Raw genomic sequence first — 12625 nt, 5'->3', positions numbered from 1 at the left:
CGGCCGGTGGAACAAAGTTTCACTGGAGGCCAAGAAATCACGCCTCCACCTCCCAATTCCTCCAACACCTGAGTGCGTGAACTTTCTTTCCTCCTTTCCCACAGCCCCCAGGGAGCTATCCTGAGCCCTCGCTATTAAGAGCTGTAGGGCCAGAACAAAGTCATTTTGCAGGTGTCTGGCGGTAGGCTGCCTCTTCAATTCAATTTCGGTGCCCTCTGTCAACCCCCAGTCTCCCTCTCCCCTCTTTCCTTCTCGGTTCGGGAGGGGCAGAGTCAACCACGCGCATCTGGGCTCATCACCCGCTTGGAATTCGGACTCGCTGTCGCCTTGGAGGCTGCCGAGGAGAACCGCCCCGCGACGGTGCCTGTCCTCCCGCAGTTAGCCCGAGGGCTGGAGCTCCTGTTGGCCTACGAAGAAGGGTGCCTTTCGCGGGCCCATCGAGTCCTGCAGCCCGGGAGGGGGCTTCTGGGGCTCGGAGGCAGGCAGGCCGACTGCGGGCTGCATCAGACGCGGGCTGCCTGGCTGTCTCCTCTCTGGCCCCAGATGGCCGCGGTCTCCCCGCTTCCCCCCAGCGGCTCCGCGCCGCCGCCCACGGTCACCCTTCCCAGCAGCGGCTGCCGGATGACGGCGCCGTCACCGGTTGGATTGAAGCTGGCGGCTCAGACGGGACACCGGGGGTGGGGAGGTGGGGGAGGGGTGCGGGAAAGGAGGAGGTCAGCGCTGGGCGGGCGCTCCGGGGTCCCGGCGCTGCCCCCTCCAGCAGCAGGAGCAGCGGCGCAGCAGCCACAGCCGCCGCCGCAGCCACAGCGTCCGCAGCAGCGCGAGCGGGGGACCGGCGCCGCGGCGCGGCCGAGAGCAGAGGGGCGGCGGCGCCCGCCCCAGCCCAGCCGAGCCGAGCCGAGCGGAGCGCGCAGCCCGGCCGCCGCCGCTGCCTCGCAGATGCCATCACAGCAACAAAGAGCTCGCTGAGCTGAGAGCCGCGGCGAGAGCGCGCCTGGAAGCCACGGCGCCCGCTCCCAGAGCTGCGCGGCGGCCGGAGGACGCGCGTGGGGGGTCTGGGGGAGGGCAGGGTGCAGAAGATGGCGAAGAAGAGAAAGCCCCCCAGCACCCAGGGTGAGTCCTGCTCCATCCTCACCTCGCCGCATCCCCTCTCTCACCCGCCGTCGGCCCCGGCCTGTTCACATCCAAGCCCGGGCGAGTGGAAGGCTGCCTGTCGGGGAATAGTTTGCCTTCTCTGGGAGATGGGGAGAACCTCGGTCCTGCTTCAGCTCCCTTTGCCTGCGGGGACACTCTGACAGGAGTTTGTGTCCCTTTTGTAACCTAGGGAAACCTGGAGACTCTTTTCTCTCACCCCATCCTTTTTCTACTCAGTGAGCTTGAGTGTCTAACTGTTGCACCTTCTCGCCTCAGGGCAGTGGGCAGAGAAGCAACTCTTGCTCCTAGCTACTCATCCTTCCTTTTCGGAATTTTCTCTCTCTCTCTCTCTCTTTCTCTCCCTTCCTCTCTCCCTCTCTCCCTCCCTCCCTCTCGCTCTCTATAGTTTTTCTTGGTCTCTTCTATTCTCTCCCCCCCAATCCCTGGCTCTCTCCGCCCCTTCATCCCTAGGGTGACAAGTTCTGCATCCATTTTCCCAGCCTCCATCCTCAGGCGGAGAATGGAGCTGTCTGGCTCTTTCCCCCCGCCCCACCCCCGCCGATGGTCAAGGGGACTTGCTACTGGCCGAGTCCCTGCAGGCTACTGCCCCTTCCCAACCTGTGGAAGCGGGCAGTGACTCTGGCTGAGCCGTCCCCCTGTTGCTCCTTTAGAATCAGGGCTTCCAAAGTTGGAAAGTTCAGGGGGGAGAAGCGATGTGGGGAAGGACAAGGAAGAGCTTGTTGCTGGGGTGACTGGCATCGCGGCGTGGTCGGGGGCGGGACTCGGGAGGGAGCCTCCGGGGCGATGTCTTGCTGAGGGCGGGGTGGGGAGTCGTCCACGGGGCTCAGAGCGCGGCACGCGGGGAGCAGGTGCACCCCGCCCGCGCCCGCAGGACTCGCGGAGGTCGCTGCTCACCGGCTCCCTAGCTCTCGCTGGGCAGCTGGCCGTGCCTAAGAGGTTGTCTGCAGCACTGCAGAGAGGTGGAAGTCAGCTCAACACCATGCGCGGTGAGGAAGGTTGTTCGCGGGGGAACTGGGTGGCTAGAAGGAAGGGGTCGCATTTGAAGTTGGATTTCAACCCTATGGGCCCGATGTTTTGGGAGGCGGAGACTTATTGCGCCTTGGGGTTATATAAGAAAGGACAGCAACTCCGAGATGGGAGCTGGGGTGGGGGTAGAAGGTATTATTGAATATATCGGTTTGGTGTACAGCAGCGCGCTAGGCTTTGGTGTGCTCCTTGCATTTTTCTCCAAGTCTTGCTTGTGGGAGCTTAGCTCCACTCTAAAGGTCACTAGGGGGACACAACTTTATCTTGGTGTTTCAGCTTGCTTTTTAATTGCTCCGGAGTACTCAAACCACTTACTGGAAAGCGTTTAAAACCATAATCCTTAATTCTTCAGAAGACATCACTAAGCACCCGGGATTTTTTGTTGAAACTATAACCTCAGAGTATTTCCTTAAAATATTATAGCTCCTGTAAAATCGGAGGGGCCTTAAACCTCCGATTCTCCTCCCCCCATGAATTAGTACGTGTGTATAGAGGTAGATGAGTAAAGAATGAATGAGATAATATATTGATCTACAAACAATTTTCTCTCCTGACCATATATATCAGAGAATTAGTCTACATCCAGATCGACAGGGTACATTAGCTACACTTTTGGTTTGCTCCTTTCTTATGGAACCATATGGCACGATGAACGAAACAGGAGGATTGGTTTTCAGCACTGCTGATGTGGCTATCCATTGGCAGGAATACGTTTTATACCCACCCCAAACCTTGCAGATTGTAAATGGTCCATGAAGAGTGGAAAAAATTTTACTGTTTTACAGTACATGGTAGCTGGAGACAATCTTACCCTTGAGATTAATAATCTTGGCAGAAGCACAAAAAGATGCATATGAGACCAAATTAATGAGTAGTGAGCTAGTATAAGAGATTTGATGAAAAAGACACTTCCCTTTTACACTCCTCTCCCCTCAAAGCACCAAGAAGTTTTTGTTTTGTAGGCCAAGGTGGAATCGTGTATTTTCTTAAATAAATTTAATGGTGAAATAATTGAATAATAGCACTTCATGGAATATTGTCATTTAAGTGTTAATAGTTCCTCTGGAAGGGTTAATAATCGAGCTTTCCTAGGACACATGGTCTCAAGAAATTTTATTGTAGTTCTTTGAAAATAAGGTTTTCTCATGCTACATGTTTTTCTTAAAGGGAAAGTTATATTATTTAGCTTGTACTGACTTGTATTGATTTTTAAAAAAACAAACTCATTTAGTATTTCTTAGAATGAAAGATACTGTTTTTTTTTTTTTTTTCAATCCTTGGAATTTCACTTTAGCAAAGGAGGATGAATTGTAGTATTTGTCAGATGACAGAAGCAACCCCAGGAAGTTGTAATCCATTGACTTGACTCAATTTTACCTTTGGAGAGGAGAACTCTACAAAAACATCTAACTGCAGGCTTACTAGACTGCTCTCAGGCTTCTAAGCTACAACCAACTAAACTGAGATTGCCTGGTAGAAAACAAAATTTCTAGGCTTTTTTTTGGCAGGGGGCAGGGTAGTACTTTGCTAGATAAAAAACTATAGGTTTAGCAATATTCCATGCTGTGTTGGTTATTCTCTTATGGGAGCTGCTTCTCTGCTTAGCTACACTGCATGAGGGGAGAGATCATTCGTTAGATCTGACAGGCAAGTTGCTCATTGGCTTCTGAAGTCCTAGCAATAGAGACTGCATATCTATATCAGCTAGAAATTGGCCAAAGAGAAATGTAATTTAACATTGACAGAAAATGAGATCTGTTGCCAGAATTTCTCAAGGGATACTAGCATTCATTTTTGACATCTCATCAGAAGGACAGTTTTTCAAATGCAAATGGGGTCTTTATGAATACAATGGGGTCTTTATGAATACAGTATTTATAATGTTTTGTTGTGGTCTATGATCAATAAAAATCTTATTAATATAAGTTAGTTACATGGTTTATAGTGATATTACCCTCACTCCCACCCCAAGCTTTTCCAATATTAGTACAAGGACTTCTTACTCAATTATTTAAGTTTAAAGGTTAAGTTATGCTTGAATTCATCTATTCATTCATTTGTTCACCATATATTTATTGAACACTGGATATGTACCAGGTTCTGGGCAAAACACTAGGGATACAGTGATGAACATGACAGACAATGAAAAGTACATTAGAAAACGGCCTGGAAGGGGCAGGTAAACAAATACATGAACTAGAATTTCCCGCAGTGATTGATACCATGAAGAAATAAAATAGGATGATGTACTAGAAAGTGATTATGAGGTTATTTTAGATTGTCTGAAGAGATGACATTTGTGCTAGGAAACAAGTGATGAAGAGTAATTTGCATGCCAATGACTGAAACATAGTACTGCAGGCCTTAAGGCAGGAATCAGTTTGCAGCTCCGCATGTTCAAGGCCAGTTCAGCTGGAGTATAGTGTGTGAGGTAGAGACAGGGAGAGGCCAGATTTTATTTTTTAATTTCTAAATATTAAGGGGTACAAATGTTTTTGGTTATATGGATCACTTCTGTAATGCTCGAGTCATGGGCTGTAAGTGTGGAGAGGACAGATCATTTTGGCCATCAAATGGGATGTAGATTTTAAGTGCAATGGGAAGCCATTGGATACTCGTTTGGGGCTACATTCCTATTCTGGAGAATGTTTTCAGGGAGAGTAGCTTCCTTACATCAGCTTCCTAGGCCAAGTAAGGTGACCCAATGGACTTTATTTTTTTAAAAGGTCTGGTTATACTATTGTATCCTCTCTTACTATTCACCAAAATACCTACAATATTTTTGTCTGAGATGTTGGTAGTATCTCTAGGAATCTCTGCTTCAAAAACAGTTCTAGAGAGAATGAGGACTAATTCAGCATTTAGTACAGATAATTAGGTTAGTCACCCACCTGGCCAGCCTCTCAAAGCAAGTCTGTCTTAGGGAAAACATATTGTAATTATAGAAGGGGGGATTGTGAAGGGTCTGGAACATGACTATACAGTAGGCGGAATGCAGAAGACAGCATGTGGGGCTCCTAGGCAACGGGAGAGGGTCCATGGAAGGAGGAGAAAAGCGACAGGAAAAGGGAAACAGGGAAGCCTCTAAGGCAACATCAGCTCATTCATTTTGCCACAAGAAACAGAAATGTGATGTGAGAATGTTCCAAGAGAAACACTCTCATTCAAGCACAGAAAAAGTTCAAAGCAGTGTACCTTTATACTTTTGACTGATATTTTCTAGTGAAGCATTTGTAACAATAAAAGCACATAGGCTTTTACAAAATCTCTTTGATTTTATAATCATTATTAGGTTGTTCTTATGGATTAAAGACCTCACAGATGAAAACAGCATGAAAATATTAATGATGATGCCATTTGTTGGAGGTAGGTGCTTGACAGCTAGTTAACAGGGAAATTATGCTCTTGGGCGTCAGATATTACCGTGGAGATGTTGGAGAGGGGCAAATGGGGTCTGTTGGATGATTTTCTTCCCCCTAAGCATTTGTCATTAGAAGGTGCCATGATATTTGGGAACATATAAATAATAATTGATTATTTTAATGCTATCTACTGCCTGCTCCCACCTCCAAACTCTGTTTCTTTGCCAAAGATTAATAATGAAAATTATACAAAGAATTTTGGTAGCTTCAGTCTTTTGTTCATTCCCCTCCTCCTCTTTCTTTATACTCCAAGTGGCTCTTATGAGGTTAGCAAGGCTGGTAGTACCTGAGGGATTATGTAATTAAGAATGGGGTCTGGCCCTTAGTGATTCTGTAACATAATGTGTTTATGACATCAGCTTTTTTTTCACAGTAGTGAGAATCAAGGCATGTTAAAAATTAGAAGAAATTCTCAGTGTTTATAGAGTTATTGAAGGAATGATACACTGAGAGGTGAGTGATGCTGCCACATATGAATAGTCTATGTCTATAAGGAGTCTTGTCAAGCTCATGGTTGTAAATGCATATTCTATATGAGTCAAGAAATATATACACACACATACATATATGTGTGTGTGTGTATATGTTGTGAAGTCTAAATATAAATTGGGAACTGAGCTTTCTCTTTCTACATGTATATGTATGTATATATATATATATATACATGCACATACATAATAGACTTCTGTTCCTACTTTATTTTCAGACTTCATTCTTCATACATGTGAGCATAGTAATATCTTCTACATTTTACATATGAGAAAAATCAAGATACAAAGATATTAGGTGCTTTCTAGAGGTCTGATAGTAAATTATGTGCTGTAGATAGAGGCATAACCAAGCCCCATGAATCTTTTTCCTTTGTCTACATTCAGTATTTTAATATCTGTTCCATTTTCTCAAGGTCTATCAAGTCTAACATAGAAAGGTAGATCATCAACTTTCTTACCCTGCTGAATTAAGAAGATGCTATATTGTCTTTCCCTTTCCCCAGAAGTGTCACAACTTTATTGTTTGGGATCTACTATTAGAATGAAAAATACATTGCTAACGCAAAGTAGGCTAACAGCTCACAGATGCTAAGATGGTATTATACTGGAGGTTTTAGGGCTCTCTAGAGATGGGAAGGCAAGACAAGAGCAACAAATGTTCTCTCTTTTAGAAGTGGCATAAACAGGGAAAGATGTATCTGGGTTAACTTTGAGTGGATTGGAATGATTTTGCCTTCCATATGGTAAGCCTTCAAGATAGCCCTCAAGGTTCCTTACTTACTGGTATCACACTCTCTCCTACCCCCTTCCCAGTCTGGATCTCAGCTGACCTGTGTGATCACTAGAGTACAGCAGAAAACTAGGTTTACATAAAGGCCTCATGACTTCTGCCTTGCTCTTCTGTGTCCTTTGCTCTCTTGTGTTACTCCTTTTGGGGAAAGTCAGCTACCATGTGGTGAAAACACACATCCCCTGGAGAGGCTCATGTGGGGAGGAACGGAAGCCTCCTGCTCATAGCCAACACCAACATGCTAGTCATGTGAGGGGTCTACCTTGGAAACAGATCCTCCAGCCAAGTCCAGCCTTCAGATATCTGTACCTTCAGCCAACAATTGACTGAATTTCATGATTAACCCTGACCTAGAATTGTCCAACCAAGCTGCTTCTTGATTCCTGAATCATAGTAACTATGAGAGATAATAAATGCTATCTTAAGTACCTAAATTTTAGGTTAATATTTTACATAGCATTAGATAATGAATACACCTGTGGTTCATTATATTTGCACCTCTATCTTGGAGGGTAGGGACCCCCTCACTGGTATTTAGATATTAGAGGAGACATAGTGTGTGTGAAAGAATATTAAAAAAAAACCCTACACAATAGTGGAATTAATTTATTTGTTTATACAATTGCTCTAGAGTTTCCCCTGTACCCTACTTGCTGTTTCCAGGATCCTGAGGAAAAAAGGAACACTCTAATTCATAATCTTTATTACCAGTTTCATTAGTGGCCTTGAATCTTAATCCTTATTCCTAATTAGTGAATGAGGCTAGAAACCTGAAGTTCTCTTTTCCTGTTTCCCTTGAGTTCCTTGTAGAGACTTGTTTTCTCCTCTGTTTTTTTTGGTACTCATTCCTAGCTCATCAGGTTTGCTTAGTTTAGAAGGTGCCTTCCAAGTAGAAGCATCACAAAACTAAAAACCAGAGTGATAAAGAAAACACAAAAGCCCTAACAACCCCCAAAAGCCCCAGATTTCATAGCCCCCAAAACTGAAAAGATAGAATGTCCTTTAAAACCTAAAATATTTCATTCTCACCACAAAGAAATGATAAGTGGGTGAGGTAATGAGTATGTTAAATAGCTTGATTTAGCCATCTCTAAATGTATACATATATCAAAATATCATGTTATACACTATAAATTGTCTTTTTTAATAGACATTTTTTCCGTCTACTAAAAAAGAAAAAAAGAACAAAACAAAAACCTAAACTCTTGCAATAAAAACCTCTCCAACTGTATTTATCTACTCTTCTTTACCAAAGAAGCCCTTCCCCCTCACAGCCCACCTAGTCCTCTGATATATGAACAGGAGACGGAGAAAGAAAATAAAGAAGAAAAGACAGAATGTAAACTATTAATGGTACAGCCTCTATGGAAAACAGTATGGAGATTCCTCGAAGAACTAAAAGTAAACCTACCATTCAATCCAGCAATTCCACTACTGGATATATACTCAAAAGAAAATAAGTCATTTTTAAAATAAGACACCTTCACTTGTATGTTTATTGCAGTACAATTTACAATTGAAAAGATGTGGAACCAACCTAAGTGCCCATCAACTGATGAGTGGATAAAGCAAATGTGGTGTATACACACACACACACACACACACACACACACGCACACACACACACCATGGAGTACTACTCAGGCATAATAAGGAATGAAATAATATCTTTTTCAGCAACTTGGATGGAACTGGAGACCGTTAATCCTAAACGAAGTATCTCAGGAAGGAAAGGAAAAACAAATACCACATGTTCTCATTTATAAGTGGGAGCTAAATGATGGGTATATGTAGTCATAAAATGGTGTAATGGACATTGGAAACTAAGATGGGGGGGAGGTGGTAGGGTGAGGGCTAAAAATCAACCTATCAGGTACAATGTACACTATTTTGGTGATGAGCACACTGAAAGCCCTGACTTTAGTATTATACAATTCGTTCATGTAACAAAAAACACTTATACTCCCTAAATCTATTGACATGAAAAGAAAAGAAAAAAAGAAAAAAGGAGAAAGCTTCTATCCCTTTACTTCAGGGCGGGATATTACTCTACTTTATTTCATTTGTTTGTTTATTCTTCCATCATTCAACAAATATTAATTGATCACTTACACTGTGGTACATCAGAGAACAAAATAATTTCTTTATGAAGTTTACATTCTATATGAAGAAGACAAATAGTGAATAAAAACATAAACAAATTATTGATTTAAACATTGAGAAGTGCAATGACAGAAAGAAAAAAATTGAGCACTGTAGGAGGATTTGGAGTGATGGTGTTGGGATGATGGACAGGGCCAACTCTAACAGGGTGATTAAGATAGGACTAATTGAAAAGATAATATTGAGGGAGGTGAGGTAGTTATCCGTGGAAGAAGAAGAGCCTCTAATAAAGAGAGAAAAGCAAGGGCAAAGATCCTAAGGTAAGAACATACCTGACATGTTTGATTAACAGAAAGGAGACCAAGTGGAATTAGCAAAGAGGATAGAAATAGGAAAGACAGTGAGAAAGATGAGAGAGGACTAAGTCATATTAGGCCCTTTAGACAATTTTAAGGACTTTGGCTTTTACCCTTAGTGAAATGGGGCACCATTGCGGGTTTTGAACAGAGGACTAATATGATCTGATTTACATTTTAAAAGAATTGCTGTGGCCACATATGTAGGGATAAGGAGAAGCTGGAAGACAAGTATGGAATCTTTTGCAATAATTCAGTTGAGATTTCCTCCTTTTAATGGCTAAATGATATTCCATTGTGTGTGTGTACAGGAATATATGAATGAATAAAGAAAATTTGGTATGTGTACATATATGTGCATATATATGTATATGTATATGTTGGTTCCATATCTTGTGTATTAGTGAATAATGATGCAATGAACATGAGAGTGCAGATATGTCTTCAAGGTACTGATTTCATTTCCTTTGGATATTTACCCAGAAGTGGGATTGCTGGATCATATGATAGTTCTGTTTTTAATTTTTTGAGGAACCTCTGTACTGTTTTCCATAATGGCTATGCCAATTTACATTTCTACTGACAGTATATAGGGTTCCCTTTTCTACACACCCTCTTCAGTACTTGTCTCTTGTCTTTTTGATAGTAGCCATCCTGACAGGTATGAGGTGATATCTCATTGTGATTTTTATTTGCATTTCTCTGATGATTAGTGATAGCTATACCTGTTGACTATTTGTATGTCTTATTTGGAAAAAAAAATGTCCATTCAGGTCCTTTGGTCATTTTTTAATTGGGTTATTTACTTTTTTTGCTGTTGAGTTAAAACAACATGTATAAGCCTGGAGGACATTCTACTAAGTGAACTTAACTAGGCACAAAAAGACAAATATTGTATGGTCTCATTTACATGTGTAATCTAAAAATGTAGAAGCAGACAGTAGAACAGTGCCAGAGGCTGAAGGCCTCAGGAAAAAGAGATGGTGGTCAAAGGGTACAAACTTTTAATTATTAGACAAATAAGGTCTGGGGATCTAATGTGCAGCATAGATGGTGATGGATGTGTTATTGAATTTGGTTGTGATAATCATTGTACAATGCATACATATACCAAATCACCATGTTGTACACTTTGAATATGTACAATCTTTATTTGTCAATTAAATATTTTAAAATAGAAATTTTAAAAATAAATTAAAAAATTGTTTATAAAAATTTGTTTATAAAAATTGTTTATAAAAAATAATTCAGCGAGATAGTGGCAGGACAGTAGTAGTGGAAGACATAAGATGTGGGAAGATCCTGAATATATTTTGAAGGTGGGACTAATATGTGAAGCATGAAGGAATGTGAAATATGAGGGAAAGAAAGGAATCATAGATGGCTCCACAATTCCAAAGGAATCATAGATGACTCCAAATTTGGCCTGAATAAGTAAGAGAGGTTGGAGCTGCCATCAACTGATGTTAGAAGATTATAGTTGGGGCAAATTTAGGGGGAAGGATCAGGAGTTTAGTTTTGGACACATTTGGGTTTGAATATTTATTTGATTATCGAGATGACAAGTAGGAAGTTGGAGTGTGGAGAGAGGCCTGGGCTGATAATATGAATTTGGAAATTATCAGCACATAGGTGGTATTTAAGATGACAGGCTGGATGATTCACTGGGAATTGAGTGGAGGTTGAGAGAAATGAGCCTAAGGCTATTCCACTATTAAGAGGTTGATGAGAGGGGAAGGAACCAGTAAAAGAAACTAAGAAGGAACAACTAGTAAGTAAAAGGGAAATCAAAAGAGTGGAAGAAAATGTATCAAGCTGGAGAATAATCAGTTGTGTCAAATGCTGCTGATAGCTTCAGTATAATCAGGGCTGACACTGGCCACTGGATTTATCAGTTTGAAGTTCACCAAAGACCTTGACAAAGGAAATTTAGGTGTAATGGTGGCAATGATGCTTTGAATGGGATAGGTTAAGAGATAATAAGGGGGAGAAAAATTAGAGACAAGATAGTCAACTCTTTTGAGGGTTTTGCTGTAAGAGATTAAAGAAATTGTTGGGCCGTAGAAATGTACAGCCCGTTTGGGAGAGAGACGACCGCCCAAAAAGACTCAGAGTCTAGAGGCTTGATGCAAGACAGCAAGAGGATTTATTTTCCAGCACAGCGCAGGGGCTAACAGCATCACCGAGATGGGGAAGCTGCCACGCCGAGGCTCTCAAGTTTAGGGTTTTTATGGGCCAAAACCACACGCAGGTGGTCAGGGAGTTTAGGGTGGGGAAATTCCAGCGACCCTATCTTGTACAACCAGTTGCACAACTATCGGCACTTACGGGAAGAATTAACAAAAGAACAAAGAAAAAGGAGAGGGTAGGGTCCTAATTACCTAAGAGCAAGCGTGGTTATAGAAGCGAAAAGCTGGTTAGGCTAGTTTGGGGCCTTACAAAATGATGTTATGGCTGGGGATAGGAGTTGTAGAGTTGAAAAAAAGATTTACTCTTTTTTAAGATGGAAGAAATAATAGCAGGTTTTGTTTCTTGTTTGTTACTATTTGATTTTGTGTGGTGGTTTTTAACCCCTCTTTCACTATTTTAAATTTTGGTTGCTTTTTAACAACAAATAATTTCCTAAGGAGATAGGGATGGATTCGTGTAGAACGCTATTATATCACTTAGTTCTAGGGATGTTTCTCTTTTTTCTTATTTTATGCTTTTAAATACATTATCTTTATGAAACATTAAAATGCAGTATTTAAGGAGGTGTACAAATGGACTTCCTGACAAAATATTAATAGTTAATAAAATATATCACTGTAGGAGAAAGTTGCCAAGAGAGAAAAGTTTGCCAGTCCTCTTTCACTGGCTGTAGCAGTCCATTCACTCAGCTGAAAAGCTCTTAAGAAACTAAAGAAAAATTTTAAAATATTTTGTTTAGGGACAAGCCTAGTTGTTTTCAACCAGGGACAATTTTGTGGTGTCTAGAGACATTTTTGATTTTCATGACTGGGGTGGTACTAGTGGCATCTAGTGAGTAGAGACCAGGGATGAGACCAGAGTAGAGATCAGAGTAGAGACCAGAGACCAGAAGATTCTATAATGCACAGCACAGCCTCCCACAACAAAGGATTATCTGGTTCAAATTGTCAATTGTGCCAAGATTGAGAAACTCTGGGCCAGCCTTATCCTTTTTCCATTATTCCTGAGACATGATAGGAAGCTGCTTCTGAAAAAGGGACCCTAAGGTGAGCTTCATCTATCCCATTGTTCTATGTTTAGATGAGGCACACC

General features: G+C 42.1%; 2 protein-coding genes across 3 annotated transcripts in view; one reads left to right on the top strand and one right to left on the bottom strand.

Moving 5' to 3' along the window:
* ACADM (acyl-CoA dehydrogenase medium chain) overlaps positions 1-12625 on the bottom strand; it is a 277105-nt gene that overhangs the window by 62260 nt on the left and 202220 nt on the right. The window lies entirely within an intron of this gene.
* The window catches only part of SLC44A5 (solute carrier family 44 member 5), a 322073-nt gene continuing 310343 nt past the window's right edge, over positions 896-12625 (top strand). The window contains exon 1 of one of the 2 annotated variants that reach the window (XM_012787740.3): positions 896-1113. In XM_012787740.3, coding sequence (XP_012643194.2) covers positions 1080-1113 — 34 coding nt within the window. In that variant the 5' untranslated portion in view covers positions 896-1079. Of the gene's footprint in view, positions 1114-2028; positions 6057-12625 lie in introns of those variants that run through there. The other variant, XM_012787716.3, reaches the window with a different exon arrangement.

Source organism: Microcebus murinus, chromosome 2 (assembly GCF_040939455.1).
Source record: "Microcebus murinus isolate Inina chromosome 2, M.murinus_Inina_mat1.0, whole genome shotgun sequence".
Classification (NCBI taxonomy): domain Eukaryota; kingdom Metazoa; phylum Chordata; class Mammalia; order Primates; family Cheirogaleidae; genus Microcebus; species Microcebus murinus.
This window is presented reverse-complemented; position numbering and strand designations above follow the sequence as displayed.